Below are 22,311 nucleotides of genomic sequence, written 5' to 3' on the forward strand. Positions count from 1 at the left end.
CCTGCTGGGGTGCCCTGGAATCTAGAGAAGCTTGAAGATTAGGCTCCAGTGTGGCAAACTTCGCCATCTAAATTTTGAATATAAATTCAGGTCGTATCTGGAATGTAGAATATAACTGTATTTGGAACTTTTGTTTATTGAGAATACAAATATAGATTACAGGGGGATACTCTGGGCACCCGCAAGGTGACTCAGTGGGTGAAGACACTTGCTCCCATGCCTGGCAGTGCATGTAATCCAAGAATACACATGGTGGAAGGAGAGAACTGACGCCTGCAAGTTGTCCTTTGACCTCCACCATTACAGCTCCCACTCCCATATATGTTTAAATAAATACAAAATAATAATATAATTTTTTATTGAGAAAAGCGTCTGCTTCCTATTGAAGTCTGTGTGGGTGCACAGTCATACTTCAGGGGAATGGAGATGGGGTACAGTGGAAATAGGATGTGTGCTACTTAGGGTAACAGTGACCCTTCTGTGGGTTCTCTAGGTTGTCATAAAGCAGACCGCTGAATGTGATGAAGAAATTGACAATCTGAAGCAGATATTGGCTAACTCCTCAGCTGAGGACTCCCCTGAACGTACGTCACAGGACCAAGTGGCCGACCTGCCATCGTTACAGGTGTGTCTCATCCATTCATCTATCCGTCCATCCGTGGACTCATACTTTACCCCCCACCCCAGGTCTACAGACTTTTGTAGCATGACGGTGTTGTGCCTGACAGCTTTTTCCCCCAACAGCAGCAATGTTCTTTCCATTTTTATTTTGTGACACGTGGTTAGATGGTGTCATCAATTTACCATTGCAATCCTTGGACTTGAGATCTGGTTATAGAAACTGGGTAGGTTTTTTGCTTTTGAGTCCTTGTGTGGGGCTTCTTGGGTGCCCATACTATAAGCATGGCACGTCTTGGTTTGCTTTTTCTCTGTGCCCAAGAAGCTGATGTGGGGCGTTGGACAGAGTGGGTAGGCTGGACTTCAGTGATAGTAAACCTCTGAACATTGATATAATGAAGGACTATATTTTTAGTGCCATAAATCTCTCTGGATAGGGCCTTTTCAGTCTTCGTTTTTATGTTGGTATGTCTGTATTGAAATAGCATGATAGAGGCCAAGGCCATGAGAGCTGCATATTTTTCCTGACACCTGATGGACACAGGCAGGCAGTTAATGTGGTACTCAAGACTCCCAGACACGGACTAGCTGGGAGACTGAAGGTAACTTGCTTAACATTGAAAGGAGAAGTCTGAGAGATATTCAGGTGACACAGCCTGTTACTGCTGAATTGAGAGTGCAGGCCCAGTGGGAGCAGCTCAGTAGGGTGACCAAGTTTCTTCAAATACTTAAAAGCTCAGGACTTCAAAGAGCTTATGTTGTGTAAGTACAAATAAAGGAAATCACACATAGGCCAAGTCTTTGGGGCTCATCACACCACACACAAACCACACACACACACACACACACATACACACACACACACCACACACACACAAACCACACACACCACACACACACACACCATACACACACACACCACACACCACACACACACACCACACACACACACCATACACACACACACACACACCACACACCACACACACATACCATACACACACACCACACACACACACCACACACACACACCATACACACCACACACACACACCCCACACCACACACACACACACCACACACACACACACCATACACACACCACACACACACCACACACACACACACCCCACACCACACACACACACACACCACACACACCATACACACACACACACCATATACACACACACCACACACACACCATACACACACACCACACACACACCACACACACACCACACACACACACACCACACACACCACACACACACCACACACACACACCATACACACCACACACACACACACACACCCCACACCACACACACACCACACACACACACACCATACACACACACACACCACACACACACACACCACACACACCACACACACACACACCATACACACACCACACACACACCATACACACACACACACCATACACACACACACACCATACACACCCACACACCACACACACACACACACCACACACACACACCACACACACACACCACACACCACACACACACACCACACACACACACACACATCACACACACACACACCATACACACACACCACACACACACCACACACACACCACACACACACCCCACACACACACCCCACACCACACACACACACACCACACACACACACACACCCCACACACACACACACCACACACACCATACACACACACACCATACACACACACACACCACACACACACACCACACACACACCACACACACACCACACACCACACACACACACACCACACACACACCCCACACCACACACACACACACACCACACACACACACACACACCCCACACCACACACACACACACACCACACACCACACACACACCCACCCCACACCACACACACACACACACACCACACACACCATACACACACACACACACACCACACACACACACACCATACACACACACCACACACACACCACACACACACCACACACACACCACACACACACCACACACACACACCACACACACCACACACACACCACACACACACACCATACACACCACACACATACACACACACACCATACACACACCACACACACACACAAACCACACACACACCACACACACACACCACACACACACCACACACACCCCACACCACACACACACCATACACACCATACACACACCACACACACACACCACACACACACACACCCCACACCACACACACACACACACCATACACACACACCACACACACACACACCATACACACACACACCACACACACACACACACACCACACACACACACACCATACACACACACACCATACACACACCACACACACACACCACACACACACACACCATACACATACCACACACACACCATACACACACACACCATACACACCCACACACCACACACACACACCACACACACACACCACACACACACACACACCACACACACACACCACACACACACACCACACACACACACACACCACACACACACCCCACACCACACACACACACACACCACACACACACACACCACACACACACACACACACACACACACAGTTTCCTCCATAGCCCTTATTAGCCCTGATGGACCATCAAAACAGAACACCTGGCTGGCAATGGGTGTATGTCAGGAAAGAAGAGGCATATAGAACCCACCCAAGAAAAAGTAAACTTCTTCCTTTGTCTACCAGAGGAAACTATGATATCCGAGAAGTGGAAAAGTGAGCCTTCCAATTGCTGATCAACTTTTTTGAAGGGATGATAGCAAACAAGATCACACTGTGTAGACCAGGCTGGCCTCAAACTCGAAAAGTTCTACTTGCCTCTGTGTCTGCCTTCCTGTGTGCTGGGATTAAAGGCACATGCCACATAATTTTAAACACATACACACACAAAACCTTACACTAAAACTCAATAAATGGCAAGTTAGGACTGTGAGTGGGACCCAAGGCCTCACTGATGGCTTCTTCACAATCTTACTTTTGGTCCCTCCATAAACTGACTGTGCTGTCTCTCCTGACACATCATGTCATGACCTTGTCACGTCATGCTGAGTCATTTAAAGAATAAGATCTGAGCCGTGCAGTGGCTCCCAAACTTCATGTGTTTTCATAGTCCTTTCCTTGAGAAAGACCTTGAAGAATACCACTTGAGGGTATAAGTATAGCTCATTGTCTATTTTTTTTTTTTTTGGTTCTTTTTTTCGGAGCTGGGGACCGAACCCAGGGCCTTGCGCTTCCGAGGCAAGCGCTCTACCACTGAGCTAAATCCCCAGCCCCGCTCATTGTCTATTTTATTTTGTGTAAAAATCATGTTCTATAAGAAAAACGAGGGGCAGTCCAGCTCGCAGCACGATCATTCCTGGAAGTTCTTTTTAGTCATTGCACGTGGGACACGGCAGTGCTTTTCAGCCCGTCCTGCATTTTGTCAGCAGAATAGTAAGGATGTTTGGGATACGCAACGTGGGGACTGAACACAGGGCTTGCTGGGCAAGTGCTCTGCTACTGGTCCCCAGCGTGTGTGTCTTCATCGAGGACATTCTTAAATGGGAGTGCAAGCTTTGTCGCCATAAATAATTGGGGTCACCTACCTTGGTTCACAAAAGGTGCCTGTGGGTTTGCCACCGATCCGTTTGTGCCCTCAGTCTAAGTACCAACACAGTGAAAACAGCCAGTGACATTTTGGTAGCATTTTGGCAATGATATGAACCTCAGGGACAGTGTCCCTCAGCTCTGGACCCCACCAGAGGCCCCCAGAGTAGTTTGGCTCTCACAGCGCAGATGGCAGTTCAGCGCCTACCAGCCTCCATCACCGGTTGCTGTTTTCCTGAGTTTACCCTAATGGCTGTGGTATTGGAGGCATCTCCTATTGAAGCTTAGTGTTTATTGAAAGTGGAACATGCAACGTAGTCAACCCAGAGCTAACTCAGCTAGTAGAGAACTTTCCTTGCACATACAATAGGGGTATTAGCTTAACAGTGAGTGCCAGAACCCAGGGGTCAGAGGGAAGCCCAGTGTTGGCCCTGCTGCTGCAGTGTGGCAGAAATTGCCTTCTTACTCTAGACTTTAGAACTCTCTCCTGTTCACAGCAGCGTGTTACTTTTTGGGGTGTAAAATTGCAATGGCTCGGGGCCTAGGGAGGCAGTTCAGTTGGTGACTGTGCTTAGTGAGCCACACTTCCACCCCCAGAAGCTATATGAAAGCAAGACACAGAAAGACCAGTGTTGTGGCACGTGCTTGTAATCTCAGCCCTGGGGTGACAGAGGCAGGCACTGGCCTTGGTGGTCAGTTAGCACAATCTACTTGTTCAGTTCTAGCAAGTAAGACCCTGTTTCAACAAATAAAATAGATGTGTGATAGCACATGTCTTTAACCCCAGCACTCAGAAGAAAGAGGCAACCAGATCTCTGAGTCTGAGGCTAGCCTGGTCTACATAGTAAATTGCAAGTTGGTCAGAGGTAGTAAGACCGTGTGTGTGTGTGTGTGTGTGTGTGTGTGTGTGTGTGTGTGTGTGTTTTAAGGCTGGATAGCTCTGTGGTTGACCTATTGCCCTATTGCACTCATGTGCACATGCATCCATACACACACACACACACACACACACACACACACACACACACACACACACAATTTAGTGAATTGAACAATATTGACTGGAGAGGGATTTGAAGGAATAATTTAAAAAGTGTTATAAGTGTGCATGTTCCTGAGACAATATTAGGAGTCACATGCATGCTAAGCAAGCGAGCCCTCTGCTGCTGGAGCCGCAACCCAGCCCGGGAGATACTTTGAATGAGTGCAAGCTTTCTGAGGCGCTCAGGCAAAGGGTGCTAGAGAGTCAGGGTAACTGTCATCCACAATTCCTACGAAACTATTCTATAATGCCATCATCCTCATGGGCAGACAGCGGGCTTTTCCATATCTAGGAAAACTTACTTGTATACAATAATAATAATCTTAATAATCTCCTGGGGGAAACATGGGAACGGGTACTTGTAACATTGTGTGCGCAGAGTGGGAAGTATGTGTCCATCAAAGTACAGGCGGTGGCTCTTGGCCCGGGGAATCTGGTCCTGTGAGTCCTGTGGTTAGCTCCCACGGCACTGGCTCCCCACCCTGGCTGCACATCAATCACCTGCGTCCCTCATTACAGGTTCCTGTGCTTTGTTCAGCCCCCAGATCCTCTGCTTTACAAGGTCTGTGAAGTAGCGACTGGGTCCAGAAGCCTTGGAGCAGGGCAGTAAGCATCCCTTGTACTGAGGGAAGCTGGCTCCTGGGGGCATCCAAAAGCCAGTCTGATTTCTCCCAAGTGATGCCCACACCCCTCTCTGAACAGGGAGAGGTGGAAAGGTTGGAGGAGCAGATTCTGAATCTGAACCAGAAAAAGGAGGATCTGTTAGTGGACTTGAAGGCTGCTGTCCTGAACCTTCATGAGCACCTGAAGCAAGAACGGCCAGGAGGAGAGAGGCCCTCTGCAGGCACTTCCGAGTGTACAGTGGCCGAGAGGGATGCTTCAGAAAGGAAGGTAGGTGTGGCTTTCATCCTGGCCCCACATTCCACAGGAGAGCAAACTGCCTGTGAGATACCGCTTTCCACAGCAAAGGAATTTTTTTTAAAGTGGAAATATTCCACTTGAGGTTGTTTACTCCTGAGCACAAATGCTCAGGGTGTGTCCACCCTGGACCCAACCCAGAATTCTTACGCCTGAGTTACCTAAAGCCACACTTATGAAATTCCCCGGCAGCTGGGAGGGATCCACCTTTGAAGTATCTGCCTTAGAACAGTCACCCTATTGCAGTCTCAAAGTGGTGCCGCTCCTGAGACCACTCTGAGTGCACACCAGAGAACAGCACTCTGGCTGTTTGGGGCGGGGCCGTGAGGATCGTGCAGATGAGAAGGCCCCACAGGCAAGGGGGTGAGGCTATGAGGATCACGCAAATGAGGCTCCACAGGCAAGACTTGGCTGAAAGAACCGAAAGGCACAAGGCCCAGAGACTTTGGGCGTGGGTAGACATATTGGACAGAGACTTTGGGAGTGGGTGGATATATTGGACAATGCGTAAAGATTTAGCTACATAAAAATGCAACCAGGCCAGGATTCGAGGCCAGTCTACAGCCTGACTGCAGGTCTTGTGCTGTGCCTTACAGCTGAACAGAACAAACTCCATGTCTTTCCTGCCAGCGGTCAAGGAGGAGGCAGAAGAAAGCTCCGTGAAGAGTGACGTAAGGAAAGCCTTTTTCTCCTTATTTTATTATTTTTGAATCGTCTGTGTAGGGATGAGGAGGGTAGGTGCCTTCAGAGGCCAGGGTGTCTTATCCTCTTGAACTGAGTTACAGATCTCAGAACGGGTGCTGGGAATCAAACTTAGTCCCTGCTAGAGCAATACATACCCTTAGCTGCTTAGCCATCTCTCCAGCTCCCAGAAAAACAGTTTTCCTGTTTGAATTGGCTAGGACCAGATCTCTAAATGAATGTCAGAGGAAACACATGAAAACCCAAGACCTTTAAAGTCAATGTTAATTTTTAAACTTTTTAAGTAGAGACTGAAGTACTTACTGAGTTTATCTGTGCCCACTTGGCCCAGGAAGAGAGGCGCTTGTTGGGGTAAAGGAGTCGTCTGTCAGACGCTGACTTCTGAACTCTTCCTCTGGGGTTTTGAGAGTATTGGGTTTGGCGTGGGTTTTTAGCCGATAATTGTTTTACATATCTGAGACGTGTTTTTGTTTTGGATTAGTATTGTCAAGGATGAGTCATGCTTGCCACTAACGTAGCTGGTTCCTGCTGCTTCGCCGTCACTGGTTGAAAGCAGCATGACCTGCTTGGTACCAGTTTCCACTCAAACTGATCACCTAGGGCATCTCAGCTCAGACTCACAGATGGAGCTCATGCTTTGTGTGATCTCAAGACATGATTTTGCTCGTCTTGTAGATTATTCCACGGCTCCATTGTCACACAGAGTAGAGGCTTTGTCCTACTGAGTGTCACTAGAGCATGGAGCTCGAGGGTGAGTGGACAGTTTGCCCTGTGCTCTGACCACCAGACAATTCACAGTCTGAGGACCCAGAGTCCAAGCGAAGAAGACACAGACAGACAGACAGACAGACAGACAGGCGCGAGCATGCGCGCGCGCACAGACACACACACACACGCACGCACGCACGCACGCACGTACGTTTTCATTTCAGGCATTTACATGCTTCTGAGCTGATCCATGTAGAGGTCTGTTTGTCTTTAACAACAACAAAAAAATACATATTCATCAAGTTACTGTCGAGTGAAAGTCACAGAACTTTATAAGCCGAAACATGTATTATAGCACACACACAGTAGAGTGCCGGATGCTACTAGTTAACATGTACTTCCACACAAACTCGCCTTTGTGCGGTGAGAGCATTTAGCCTCTGTCTAGGCAGTTTTCGAATGTATGTGACATCTAATGCACCTTAGTGCTTCCAGTGTTATCCTCCTGCCTAACTGAAAATTGGCATCCTTGACCAATGTCTCTCGAATCCCCCTCTATCTACCCACTGTACCCCGCTTACGGTGTGTCTCAGCTTTGGTACGCTTGACGTTTAGGTGATTCATGTCGTGATTGTGGTCATGTGCCTGGCTTAGTTATTCCACTAAGCTAAGGTTCTCTGGTTCATCCGTGTCACTACAAATGACACAGTCCCTGGGGGCGGGGCTTGCTGTTGTTGTTGTTTTAATGGGGAAATGGTACTCCACTGGGTATGTCCGCATGTTTTGTTTTGTTGTTTAGACAAGGTCTCACTCTGTAGTCCTGGCTAGGCTGGAAATCACTCTGTAGATGAGGCTCGCCTCCACCTCACAGAGACCCACCTGCCTCTGCCTCACAAGTGCTGGGATTGAGGGCATGTGCACCACCATACTTGGCCTGTACACATTTTCTTTAACTGTTCATCTGTTGACAGACACTGACTTGATTCCATGACCTGTTGTGAATAACACCGCATTGAGCACAAGAGTACAGACATCTTTTCTACGTGCCAATCTCATCTCCTTTGGGCATGTGGCCTGTGGTGGAATTGCAGAAGCATATGGCATTACAGTTTAGTTTTTTGAGATGTCTCTGTGCTGTTCTCCATTTATAATCCCAAACAGTACCCACGCATCTGTTCTCTCCACACCCTTTCCAGAAGTAGGCATTTTCCAGCTATCTGACAAAAAGCCACTGTGGTAGACGTGATGTCTATTAGACTTTTCATTCACAGACATTCATTTATTCATTCATTGTGCAGTACTGTGGATTTAGTCCCGGATTAACCTCTCACGTGCTAGACAAGGACTCAGTCACTGAGCCAAAGCCCTGGTTTAACTTGTCTTCCCGCAGTCAGTGGGTTCGAGCAGTTGTTTTTTCTTACACCTAACAGACTTGTTTTTGAAATATCATCCACGATGACATTTACCAAAACAGATTAAATTCTGAAACAAGTTTTATAAATCCCCTGTGTGGGACATGAACTTACTACTCTTTAGAAAAGAAAATTAAGGGTTTTTTTTAGGCTCAAGAAAAGCATTCACATTTGGAGAAATGGTTTAGTGTGAGAAATACAAGGCATGTGGGGTAGAGGGAGAGTAAGACCTGTGGTGAAATCGCCCAGGAGGCTGAATCCCGTTTGCCGGAGCTGAGTGGGGCCCCGGTTATGGAAAGGAAGTATTTCTCTTTGCTAACCAATTGAGCACTGTCTTAGGATGGACATAGGAGAACAGAGCCGCCGTCTCTTCTGTGGAAGCACAGCCAGGATCTGGAGGGGGATGAGGCGTCCTCTTCCTCTGCAACCATCGTGCAGGTAACTGGGGAAGTCACCCTGGGGCTTGTGGGAGCTCCTTAGTGCCTGAGTTTTCTTCCCATGCTCCTCTCTGTTCACCTTGCCCTCAACATCCCCAAGCCTTCAGAGTGACCCACACCAAGACTAAGACTAAGAGATAGCAAATCAACTCATCTAAGGGGAAAACATTTGAAACCTAAATACACAAAATAGCCAATAGAAGTAACTAATTTCTACATTTAAGAAAGAGATACAAATCAGAGGATTCCTTACAAAGAATGATTGGATCAGGAAATGCTTCTGCCAATTTTTTTTTGACAAAATTGTACATATTTAGGATATACAGCATGATGCTTTGAAATACGGGTTAATTGTGAAATGGACAAATCAAGTTCATTCACATATGAGTTACCTCTGTGTCAATCACGAGTGTACTGAGAACTCCCTTTAAAAAGTCAGTAATTTTTAAGTAAATACTGTGTGGCTATTCATGGGGTGTTGCCCTCCCTTGCCCAGTCTGTCCTTGCTTTTTTTGGTTTGTTTTGTTTTGTTGAGACAGGATCCTATACATGTATGCTTGACATAAACTCACATATACAAATAATAAGGTTAAAAAAAAACCTTAAAAAAAGGCACACCCTGGGAGCAGGGTTCTGTAAATGAGCAGATAAGGAAGAGGCCCCTCCTGGCAGCAAGGTAGAGCCTGACCAGGAGCCGATTCCTTCTCCACAGGATGCAGGTGGGAGAATTAGCACCTTCGACAGTTCCATGGTGCACATTATTGCACCAGACTCAGGAAGCACTGAACCAGGCCCAGAACCATCTCCGAGGCTCAGCCGAACCGAAGAGGTGAGTCCCCTGTCCGTGACAAGCCGGCTGCTCAGATTGCCAGCATGGCACCCACGATTGCCCGTGGCTGTCTGACTTCTGTGATGCTGTGTGTGTTGATCGAGGAGCTCCCTTTAAGGCCATCATCCTCACGTATGCTTGTCCCTCATGTCCCCCTGCAAGCTCAACCATCCCCTGTTGACATTTCCCACTGACGGTTGATGATTCAGCGATCGTCAGCCTGAAATAGTCGTCGAGTTAATATTAAGTGTTTCAGCTGTGTGTGTAACACACGGGGACAGTGAATAGCACATTATTGATCAAGGGCCTGTTGAGAAAAAGCACTTTTATGTTCTTTGTTGCTTAATCATAAGATCACAAGGCAAGTTAATACCTCCCTTATGTTTACAAAAGACGATCAGATTCAGAGAGTGAACCCTGGGAACTAAATAAGAGAGGAAGGAGTCGCCCAGAGCATTCCCTTTCAACTTCCTCATTCGAAACCCACAGCACTTCTCAAGGAGGGCTCCTGCAGGACCCTGCTTCCAGGTCGGGCCTGCTGTTTGACCCCTGAAGCTCCAGGGGTTTCACTAAATTACCCCTAAAAGAGACCTAGAGTCTCTTTTCATATGGGGTCATGTTTTTATGTCTTTTTTTTCCAATCCTTTTTTCTGTTCTTACAAGAATAAACAGTATCTGTCACACTGTCACTCCCCTGCCCTCTTCCTGTCATTCTCCACCTTTCTCACAGTGTTGCCCAGCGAGGTGACAGATGTCATAGCTGTAGACTCACTGGGAGTACCAAGCACAGGTGCAGGAAAGTCATTGACCTGCTTAGTGTTCTGTGGTTTCTGTTTGATTTTGCAAGCCAGAATTGGACTGGGGTTTTTTTCACCTGTTTGGTTTGGTTTTTAGGATTTATTTGTATTCATTTTACACACGTCTGTTTCGCCTGCATGCATGTTTATGCACCACATGCATGCATTGCCCTCAGAGGCTAGAAGAGAGCATTGGGTCCACTAAAATGGAGTTACAGGAGAATGTCTGCCAGCCCATGTAGGCACTGGGAACTGAAGCTGGATTCTGTGCCAAGGCAACGAAAGCTCCTGTAAACACTGAGCCATCTCTCTGATCCCTCGTATGCTCTTTTCAAGGCTCAGTTAAAAATGGGATGTAGAGCCGCCAAAAGAGCTTAGTGTATGACGGCAGAACAACCTGGCAACATGAGTTCCATCCCCCAAACCCGTTAAAGCAGGAGAGAACTAGTCTGCAGAATGATTATCCGACTTCCATGTACTTACTATGGCATATGTACTCCACACGCGTCGTTTGCACACATAGGCATACATACATGCATACATACATACATACATGCGTGTGTATGTACATGTGCGTGTGCTCACATGTGTGTGTGTTTTAGCTCTAATAGAATCCTGCCTAATGTGTAGTGCCGGTGTGGTTGTTCTGTCGTATCTTTTACCCTGAACATGGTGTCACTGGGAGAAAAAGAGAAAAGGGGACAGAACCATAAATCGAGGTGATGCTCAGTGGGCCACACACTGAGGTTTCTTTCTTAACCTTCACAATAGTCATGTGAGGTAATTACTACTTGACAGATGGAGTTGTTGAGGCTTAAAGCCATTGTGTCTCCAGAGCCTGATTGCTTCTGGGTATCAGGGTTAAGTCTGAAGTCCGGTGCATAAATGCCTCCTGACTTAGACTCCTGAGGATGGCTGGATGGCTGTCGCAACAACTGTGAATTAGATGTTTCTATTTTCTTCTTAGCAGAGCTTCTGTGGGTCCTTTGGTTGGTTGGATGGGTGGTTGGTTGGTTGGTTTCTTAGTTTCTTGGTTGGTTGTTTTGTTGGTTACTGGTTTTGTTTGTTTGTTTGTTTGTTTGAAATACTTCTATCAGGCTGGCCTTGGATATATAGTTCTGACTCAATCTCCCCAGTGCTGGATTATAGGCTTACACTACCAGGCCCAGATGTTGGTAGGTTCTTAGAGAGAAAACATGTCACCTTTGGCTACTGAAGGGACAGCTCCCTGGTGACTCCAAAGCTCTTCTTTCTCTTGTGGGAAGCCATTTCTATCTCCCTGGCAGACCACACTCCTAGGGAAGGATAGCTCAGAGATCCACAGAATGGCAGCCATGGCATCAGCCCTGTATAGATAGCTACCGTGTCTTATCTTGGCAAGATGAGAATTCAGTACTCTTAGTAAAGATCTGGATCAGTTCTGACCTCTGTTGCCTGAAAATAAGTATTTAAAACAGACATCAGTGACGCTGAGTCGTATGTTGTATTTCTACGTGTGCAGTTAAGCACTGCACTTCTTAGGACTGCTTTCGTTATATCTCCCAGGCTTTCTTTTTAATAAATGTTCTGTTTTATTTCCATTTGATTCCTGGAAATTTTTAATTTTATTCTTGATTTCTTTGATGAGTCACTCATTATTCAGCAGTGTGTTCCAGCTCTCTGAATCTGTGTATGTTCTACACGATACAGTTCACAGATGCCTTACTTTGAAATATGGTGAGGGCTAATGGTAAAAAAAAAAATTAGACATTTTTTTGTTTGCCATATTACAGAAAGTCATAAATCAAGACAAACTTAAAATATATTAGTGAGAACATCAGAGTGGTGGTCACAGCAAGACAGGGAGGCTTTTCCATGGGCCTCAGGTGCTATCTGGTGACAGTTACAGTACTCTTAGTAAAATTTTAGGATTTTGATTGCTAACGGGGGAGGGCACCTCCAAAGCTAGCCTGAGATGAGTTCTTTAGACCTGGACCTGCAACGTTACAATCTCTAATCAGTCGAGAGGTCTCTGCGAGCACAGCGTCTGTCCTGGAGTTTCGGTTCACAAGCCATTACTTGTTTTTTTTGTTTTTTGGTTTTGGGTTTTTGGTTTTTTTTTTTTTAAGATGAGAAAACCTTGTACAGTAAAAATAAGGACTTTATACCATTCTGTGATGATGAATCTGGGCCAAGGTGTTTCAAGGGCATCTGCTGCTGCTTTGTATAGTGCGGAGGTGCACACTGGAAAGTGCATGTTGTGTTGTGTGTTTAGATCCAAGGCATCTGAACCACGTAATGCAGTGCGTGGGCAATGTGTACTCCAGGGTGCCTATGTGGAGGCAGAAGGTCAGTTTCTGAGAGTTGGTTCCTGCCTTCCACCTTGTTCGTTTGTTTGTTTAAAGCCAAGGGATTGAGGTTTACTGAGAAGTACCGAAGGATTCTCTGTCAGGAGCTGCCCAGCTTCTACATTGTCTCTCTTGCATCTGCCGCTCTGCGCCCACTCCAGCCCAGCTTCCCGGCAGTCCTCCTGTCCTGCCTGCCCTCTCCCCCTCTGTGTTCTGGGATTACAGACTCGCCCTGCTGCCTGCAGCATTTTATGTGGGGCCGGGGGTCCGACCCAGGTCCTCATGCTTGTGAGGCAAGCATTTTTACCCACCAAGCCATCCCCCAGCCTCATTTCATATTTGACTTTTGTTGCTGCTCCATGTTTGCGTTTTGGGTAGTTTTATGTTTAGAAACCTTTTATGTTTGGTGGCTTTTTCATAACCTGGGTATTCATTTCCGGGGCTTCACTGAAGGTCACAACAACTATACTTCAAGAAGCCAGGGTTTTCTTTTGGATCAGTGACATGCTAAAGCAGATGTCCAACTTGGATGCCACAGAGTTTGTGAGACTGGGAAAATCCGGATTTAGACCCCGCAAACCACAGTAAAATAAGGGACTGGATTATGGTTCTGTTCACCAGCGTTGGCTTCAGCAGTTTGAATAGACTCTCAAAGCTAAGCCTGAGTCTCCTTATCTGTACATGGGGAATAGAGAGTTTGTGGTGTGAAACAAGGAGCTGGTCCTGTATTGTGCCGAGTGTGGCGTCACAGTCATTAAGAATAGGTAATAGCAACAAAAGTTTCATTATCAGAGACCTGACAGATTCTTCGTGGTAGCAGACATCTGTGGCAACATTTTTTAAACCCCCCTCCAAAATATTCAGTTTGTAAAACACGGACCACAATGATTTCTGCCTTCAGGATTTAGGACAACCATATAAATAAAGCAGGGTTGTCGTTTAGGAAGTTACTGGGGACCCAAATTCCAAGATCATAGAGCCAGAGCCCTTGTGCTAATGGCCTATGTCCAGGCCTACACTTCTCAGAGGCACTTTGATGGAATGGGAGGCTATGAACTGACTGCCATCGCTGGGGTGCAGAACTGTTAAAAAAGTGAGCATCCGAGGCCACTTCGAAGCCCTTCTAAGGTTACACTTAATTGTTTTTCCCTCCTGCCCCTCACACCCACCCACTTTGGATTCTTTTCGGGTTTGAATAAAGGGCGGATTAGTCACCCAGCCTGCTCATTTCCTCGTGTAGTAAGGTCCTAAGAAAGCAGACTGGCTTAATACTGCCACTTAAAATTGCATGTACATGGCCTGCCAGAGCTAGTCAAATAAAAATGTTGAATAAATTAAGACAGATGATAAATTAGCTATTACAGATTATCCACTTAATATTAACTGATGACCTCAGATAGCGGAAAAAGAAGGCCACACAATCTTTGCCACTAAGGTAGAGTCATACCCCAAAGTTTGGAAATAGCTAATCAGTTATTTATATAACTAGTTAGGCTAGAAATTGTCTGAGAGCACTCCCAATGACAGTTTACCTTAACATCGACCACTGGGACCTGTGGAGCCAGGGTGGGCAGAGCGGTGTGTGAGGCTCAGGGAAGATACTGGGAGAGCAGAGAATGTCAACCTTGAAGAGAACTATAAAAATAGGCGCGTGGCGGCAGCCAGTTTGTTGGTTTTGTTTGTTGTGTTGTCATTTTGGGGGAGACTCAGGGGTGCTAGGGACCAAATTCAGGGCTTCTCACATGCCAGGCAAATACCCTACCATTGAGGATGCCCAAGCCTAAGAAATGGCATTTTACTGGAAGAGAACAAATACATGTAAAGCAGTAGGTAGTCAGGAAGAATATAACCCCTCTGAGGTTATCCTTTTGAGGTAGGATGTTCGTTTGTGAGCAACTCCTGTTAGAAGTCTGTAGTTCTCAACTGTGCTTTATTAGAGAGATGCTAACAAGTTCGCATACAATCTTAAAGTGGAAAATGTTGCGGGTCATTTTAGTTCTAATTAACACAGAACATATGGAGACCCGTATTTCGACAGATCAGGATGCAAATCCCTATTTCTAAAGGGATTTCTCCAGAAAGGTCAATGTCCTCTCTGCCTATTCTGGGATTATAGTGTCAGGCGAGACTATCATGTTAAAACCAATCTCTACCTCTGTGTTGAAACAAAAGAATACATAAGCGTTAGAATGGCTCCATCTTCTATCTGGGAGAAAGTTTGCTCCTGTATTGGTAAGAGATCAGGTTGTTTCAATCCATAGGAAGTATGTTACGCCTAATTCAGATTTCACACCAAAGCCATCAGGTCTTAGCTCCACTTCTGAAAAAGCAAAAGCCAGTTTAGGGATTTTTTTCTCTGGGGGAAAGGAGAAAATATCCGTCCTCCAGGAAGTTCACTGCTTGCCCCAAGCTGTTTTTAATAGAGAATGTAGGTGGATAAAGAGAAACTAACACGTAGTCTTGCTGCTTGGGAAGGTGTTAGCCGATTCCCGCATATCATCAGCCCCGCTGGCATGAGGTGGCCATTTTTCTCACTTGGTTTAGTTTTGGTCGTTGGGTACACAGCCGTGCAATGCTTTGCTTAATCATCGTGTGTCATGCCACTTTAAGCACAGGCCAGCTCCCTGAAGTGTTTGGGACACACACCCTCACACACTCTCTCACCTCCTGTCTCCTGGGGATCCACACTCCCCGCCTCTGTGCCCGGGAAAACTGTACCTGTGTACATGCGGATCGGCTGCCTGGAAACCTGTGCCACCAGGTCACGTGGCCGTTGCTATGAGTGTGGAGGTGCATTTTTCTTTTCTTTTCTTCCTCCTTCTGTCCTTTTTGTTTCTTTTAACTGGGGAGGAGGGGAGGAGGAAGAGGCCAGGTTCCCAGGTCTCTCCATGCCCCTTGTGGAAAAGCCTTGGATTCCTGACTTCTCCCTGCTGGATTATCTTTGGCTTCGTTTTAGGGTGACACACCTCCCATTGAGGCTGCACTCCTGGACTTTCCTCGAGAACAAGAAGCTTTGGAGGCCACAGTGGAGAGAAGTAGGCCTCAGCCTGCAGACGTCCTCCGTGTCTGCAAGACCCAGGTGGCCAAGCTGGAACTGTGGCTGCAGCAAGCCAGCGTGGCGTTTGAGCCGGAAACGTTAGACACAGACATGCAGCAGGTGGTGGAAGAGGAGCTGGCTGGGTGCCAGGTAAGACAGGCGGGCAGGAGTGAGGCTTCACCTAGTCACCAGCCTCCTGCCAAGGCGGGGCACCTTGCTCTTAAAGCAGCAGTGTGCTTCTGCCGTGCCTCTAAAGCTCACGTTTGTTGTAGGCCTCAGCTTTCCTGGTTTTCCCTGTGAGTCTTTGAAACTCTTTGTGTGATCAGCCCCTCTGAGGGGACAGGAGTGAATTACAGCCCAGAGTCCAGAATTCCAGAATCAGAAACCAACCCGGGATCACATTAACTGTGAACTTTGACCAATTTCCTCCTCCGCCTGATTTTCCTCTCCTAGTAGCATTGGTTAGCTCATAGAAATTTTTGTCAGGGTTGAATGAGATGAACTCCCAAGCGTCTGGCATAAAACTGTGCCCAGTTCCTGCTATTGAGATCCACCATCCCAAGATTATTGTGAATAAAGAATGAGCTTGTGGGAATGAAACTAAACGGCGTAACATTCAAACTCTTGACTTGACTAGACGAAGCTGTGTGCCTTGTTAGCAGGGGTGTCCCAGGCTTGGGAAGGGTAAGGAGGTCAACGTCCCTGTCTGAAGTCACTCTGAGGAAAGCTTGGTGGCTCGGCCCAAAGGCGGGAATTTCTGTGTCTCTCCAGGGAGGGGCTGGGATGACGACCGACACCTCGGTGGTGTGATTGCTGTCACAACAGCGGAGATTTGCTGGCTGCTTAAGGTGGCCTCTCCCTGGTGCTGTGCACAGCAGACCAGCCTTGGCCTCTTACTAGGGATGAAGCCACTCTCCTGTCTCAGTGTCTCTCAAAGCACTGGCCCTGTCACCTCTTCCTGCAGGAACCTGTCTTGTGGCTAGGGTAGCCAGTTCACTGGAGGTGGGTCCGCCTCCCTTTCGTCTACCCAGAGCTACCTGCAAGGGGAAGTGACAGGGTTTAGGGCAGACTTGATAGTCACTTCTAATAGTTTGTCTGTTCTGATTGGCCCTCCAGGGGTAAAGTTAAGCCCAGTAACAGACAAGGACTATACTAAGTTGTACCCCAAGTATCCTCAAGTTTGAACTCCAGCTCCTTAAGGCTCTCTGATTCCGATTTGCTACCAGCAAGTAGCCCTCATGCCAATGGCTTGGCTACCACCAGGATCCCCAGCCCCTTGCATCCATTTTGAAGAGAGCTGGACTATGCAAAGACAGGACTGCCCACCAGGTGGCAGTAGCACCCAAGAAGCTTGCTGTGGGCAGACTTGACAGGAATATGAGTCTCAGGAACCAGAAAGTTCTTCCTAGAAGGGTAGTGGGGTGCGTGACATGGATTCCCAGGGGGCTTGGGCATCTAGATAATGGCCTAACACAATGGAGAACCTGGATGGAGGGAGGCGAGGCATTTCATTGACTACTCTTACCTGTGGCCGACAGAGCGAGGGTGCAATTTTCAGGCTATAAATGGTTGCAGATAAGCTTCATTTGAACTTCATATTTAAATAAATTACATTTAAACGAAATATGTAGAAACTTGGGTTTGGCAATGGAGGGCTTTGAACCCACTGTAGGAAAATAAAGTACAGACCAACAAGATCACTTTTCTCTCATTTATATGACAATATTGACACGGATAGTTTCATATTGAGACGGAAAGGGCCCTCAATACTTGTAAAAAATGGTGTTTGTTGTGGAAAGTGGTCAGAGGACAAATAGATCAGTTAAGAAAACAATGTATTTGATAATTTAAAGCTTGAAGTGAAAATTAAAAGCATGTGAATGAACACTGGGGTTGGTGAAGGGCCGGCTCGGCATACAGGGCTGGCTCCACATGCAGAAAGCCCTGAGCACCATGAACCAGGTGTGCCATGTGCCTATGACCCCAGCAACTGGGAACAGAGGCAGAAAGATCAGGAGCTTATGTAGCTTATCCTTGGCTACATAGTGAATTTGTGGCCAGCCTGGGCTACATGAGACCCTGTTTCAAAACAAAGCATGTGAATTAAAACAGCAACTTTGTTGCTCTTTTTTTTTTAAACCATCATAAAGTTGATAATGTCTGAGAGTACTGCACACACAGGATATGCAAACACACAGGCAGGTACAACATCCGTACACATAAAACAAATAATAAAATTTAAAAGAAATCTTTAAGTACGACAGCACTAATTAGTAAACAGAAGACCAGGAAACAGGTTCAATAAAGCAGGAACAAGCAGGAGGCTGACCAAGGCACGGAATGTCTGTTTCCAGCTATGGAAATGGTCGCTGAGAAGCATCAGTTTGAAGATGTAAGATATTTACATAAAACCGCTGCGTGGGCAAGCAGGCTAGCATAAAGTTGTGACTGCCTTTGGGGACAGCCCACTCCAAAGGCTAGGAGTGTGGGACTATGCGCTGTTGAGGCTCTGAAGAACCCACAGGGAGGCAGTAAGTAGTTTTCAGGGAGAAAGGTTTGACAGGACACATTACTGGAAAATCTATTTGGAGGTGGAGCATTTCTTTAACTGAATTTGGCTTTAGTCCCAAGTTGGCTTTTGTGCCAGTGGCCCTGGCTGGGATGTGGGTGTGTATGGCTGCTGACCCTGTGCCCAGCCTGTTAGCATGACTGATGAACTCTTAAGCGTCGAGAGAGTGCAGGAATACGTTGAGGAGCGCAAAGAGCCTGACTTGTTGGCAAATGCACTTTCTGCAGCTCATTTATTTTTAGACTCATGTGGATTGGTGGGTGGTGTCAGTCACTGAGCATTTGAAGTTCTAAATTACTGCCGTGTTCTTCTGATCTTTTGGATTTGCTTGAGGAAGAGGGAGAAATGAGCAAGGAGGAACTGTCAAATATGCGTCTGGAATTTCTTCTTTTTTTTCCATTTTTATTCTCGGATTGACACTTGGTCTACAACAGAAAAGATTAGGAAGGTGGGGGAAGTGTTCAGGTTTTTCCACTCAATCCTGTGCTTAAGTACTCTATATGGTTTTAAGTCATTAAACACGAAGCACATGGATTAAGGCAAAAATAGAGTTAATTGATTGATTCCTCACAGTGAATCTGGATGGTAAATCCCAAACCCACATAGACTGAGTAGCACGTGCTGTTAACCACGTTGTTACGTGCTGTTATGGGTTGTTACGTCCCAGCACCATGACCAAAAAGCAAGTTGGGGAGGAAAGGGTTTATTCAGCTCTCACTTCCATGCTGCTCTTTATCACTGAAGGAAGTCAGGGCAGTAACTCAAACAGGGCTGGTACCTGGAGGCAGGAGTTAATGCAAAGGCCACGAGGCTGCTTACTGGCCTTCTTCTCATGGCTTGCTTAGCCTACCACCTTATAGGATCCAGGACGGTCCACCCACCAGTGGCACCGCCCACCAGTGGCTGGGCCCTCCTACATTGATCACTGGTTGGGAAAATGTCCCACAGCTGTAGCACATGAAGGCGTTTCCACAACTGAGGCTCCTTCCTCTTGGATGACTCTAGCTTGTGTTAAATTGACACACAAAGCCAGCCAGTACGAGTAGGAATCACTGGGCATACTCTGTTATGCTTTCTAAAGAGGTTATAGGGTTACTTACTGTAATATCTGCACTCTGGGTTGATTTAGTTCCAACCCTGATTTTCAGCACAGAATCATGTCAAAGTTTGTGTTTCTCCAAGGTCCCTTTCATCCTGTTTCTAGAACTTCTGTATTCTCGGGTAAAGCAAATAAATCCCACTTATGTTGGAGACTGACTCCATGGGTTAGGGGTGTAGCTTGTGCAATGCTACGTATGCACATGGCCCCAAGCTCAATCCCTACTCTACCCTCCTAAAATCCACTGTGGATAATTCACTGATGTTCTCTCCTAGGCTATGCTGACAGAGATTGAGCACAAGGTTGCCTCTCTGTTAGAGACTTGCAAAGACCAGGGCCTGGGAGACTGTGGAACCACTCAACAAGAGGCCGAAGCCCTTTCCTGGAAACTCAAGACTGTGAAGTGCAACTTGGAAAAGGTCCAGATGATGCTTCAGGAGAAGTACAGTGAGGACCAGGTAGGCGTGAGGGTGTGTGGACATCCCAGGGCTGCCAACAGTACTCTGGGTGGGCACGACAAAGCAAAGGCAGAGACGCTGTCCTCCTTAAAGAGTGAGTCGTAGGCGCTGTGAAAGGAGAGGACACACGGGCTTCTGGGATTGAGCTTCATTTCTCTGCGCAGGTTTCTGGGCTGAGGTAGTAGATGATGGCAGCAGGTTGGCCTGGGTGGATTCGATGAGACTGAGGATTCTGTTGATTATGAGCTCTGATTTTAAAGGAATTTGGGGAGCAAGCAGTATGTCTTAGGGGTAAAAGAACTTGCCCCTCCAAGCCTGATGATGTGAGTTCAACCCCCTGAACCTATGGTAGAAGGAGAGAACCAACTCCCACAAGTTGTCAACTGACTTCCACATGAACACAACAACACATACATGCACATACATGCACACACACACACACACATACACACACAAACACAAAGAGACAGAGAGAGAGAGAGAGAGAGAGAGAGAGAGAGAGAGAGAGAGAGGAGTCAACATATTAAATGTTTGAATAAAAGTAGTGAATTTGATTGGCTCTAATTGGCTAGAAAATGAACCCATCATAGAAAATATATGCATATTGGTAGATTATATTAAAGTTTTATATCAGGACTGTAGATATAGCTCAAGTGTGCTTGCCAAATATGCATGAAGCCTTGGCTTCAGTCCCCACCACAGCAGGTAATCCTAGCACTAGGGAGGTAGAGGCAGGAGGATCAAAAGTTCAAGGGCATCCTTGGCAATATATTAGGACTAAAAAAAAGTCAAATAAATCAGTGGTACACATCTTCATAACAGCACTCAGGAAGCAGGTGGATCTCTCTATGACTTCAAGGCCAGCCTGCTCTATAGAATGAGTTCCAGACCAGCCAAGGCCCTGTCTCAAACTAACTCAATAAAATAAGATGTTACTTCATAAAAACAAAATCTGTTCCCAGAGCGCTTTTGTCCCTGATTTATAAATACATACTTATACTGCTCTAATAGTTAAAAGTGTTCTCATGGCATCTAAAGCATTCTGTGATTTCAAGTGTAAATAGGCATCTTAGAGGTGGATCTCACTGTGGAAGATTTGCATGAAGGCTCATGAGTGGTCCCACTTGGGGACTTAGATTCACAGGAATGAGGCTGGCTTTGGGTACTCAAGCTTCCTGAGGTTTTCCTCTTTAAAAAGTAATAAAGTAAGACATAAGGGATAATTTAATTTATAAACATAATACTATCCCTTTTGGGTTTTTGTTGTTTTGTTTTTGAGTTTTGTTTTGTTTTTAACTTCACTCTTTAAAAAGGACAATACATGGGCTGGAGAGATGACTCAGTGGTTAAGAGCACTGACTGCTCTTCCAGAGGTCCTGAGTTCAAATCCCAGCAACCACATGATGACTCACAGCCATCTGTAATGAGATCAGATGCCCTCTTCTGTGAGTCTGAAGACAGCTACAGTGTACTTATATATAATAAATAAATAAATCTTTAAAAAAAAAAGGACAATATGTTTCCAGGCTTTTGTAAATTCACTGAACAAATTGGATTGAGGAGCTGAGACGGTAGAAGGTGATCATCTCTCTAGAGGTAATAGCTCCAGAAGTTGATTTGAAATAAGTACATGAAATTATGTCAAATAGCTGGGTGGTGGTGGTGCAAATCTTTAATTCCAGTACTCAGGAAGCAGAGGCAGGAGGATCTCTGGGTTCAGA

At 46.4% G+C, this 22,311-nt stretch overlaps 1 protein-coding gene across 16 annotated transcripts in view; it reads left to right on the forward strand.

Moving 5' to 3' along the window:
* The window catches only part of Syne2 (spectrin repeat containing nuclear envelope protein 2), a 311,183-nt gene that overhangs the window by 192,773 nt on the left and 96,099 nt on the right, over positions 1-22,311 (forward strand). For 15 of the 16 annotated variants that reach the window (XR_015622059.1, XR_015622060.1, NM_001427326.1 and 12 more), the window contains 7 exon segments: positions 494-625; positions 6,000-6,188; positions 6,812-6,886; positions 9,377-9,475; positions 10,187-10,303; positions 16,384-16,614; positions 20,408-20,590. Coding sequence is in view for 14 of the 16 variants with exons in the window: in NM_001427326.1 (NP_001414255.1) it covers positions 494-625; positions 6,000-6,188; positions 6,812-6,886; positions 9,377-9,475; positions 10,187-10,303; positions 16,384-16,614; positions 20,408-20,590 (1,026 nt within the window). In the remaining 2 variants the exon portion in view is untranslated. 16 annotated transcript variants of the gene reach the window in all.

This window comes from Rattus norvegicus, chromosome 6 (assembly GCF_021556685.1).
Source record: "Rattus norvegicus strain SHRSP/BbbUtx chromosome 6, alternate assembly SHRSP_T2T, whole genome shotgun sequence".
In the NCBI taxonomy this organism is placed as follows: domain Eukaryota; kingdom Metazoa; phylum Chordata; class Mammalia; order Rodentia; family Muridae; genus Rattus; species Rattus norvegicus.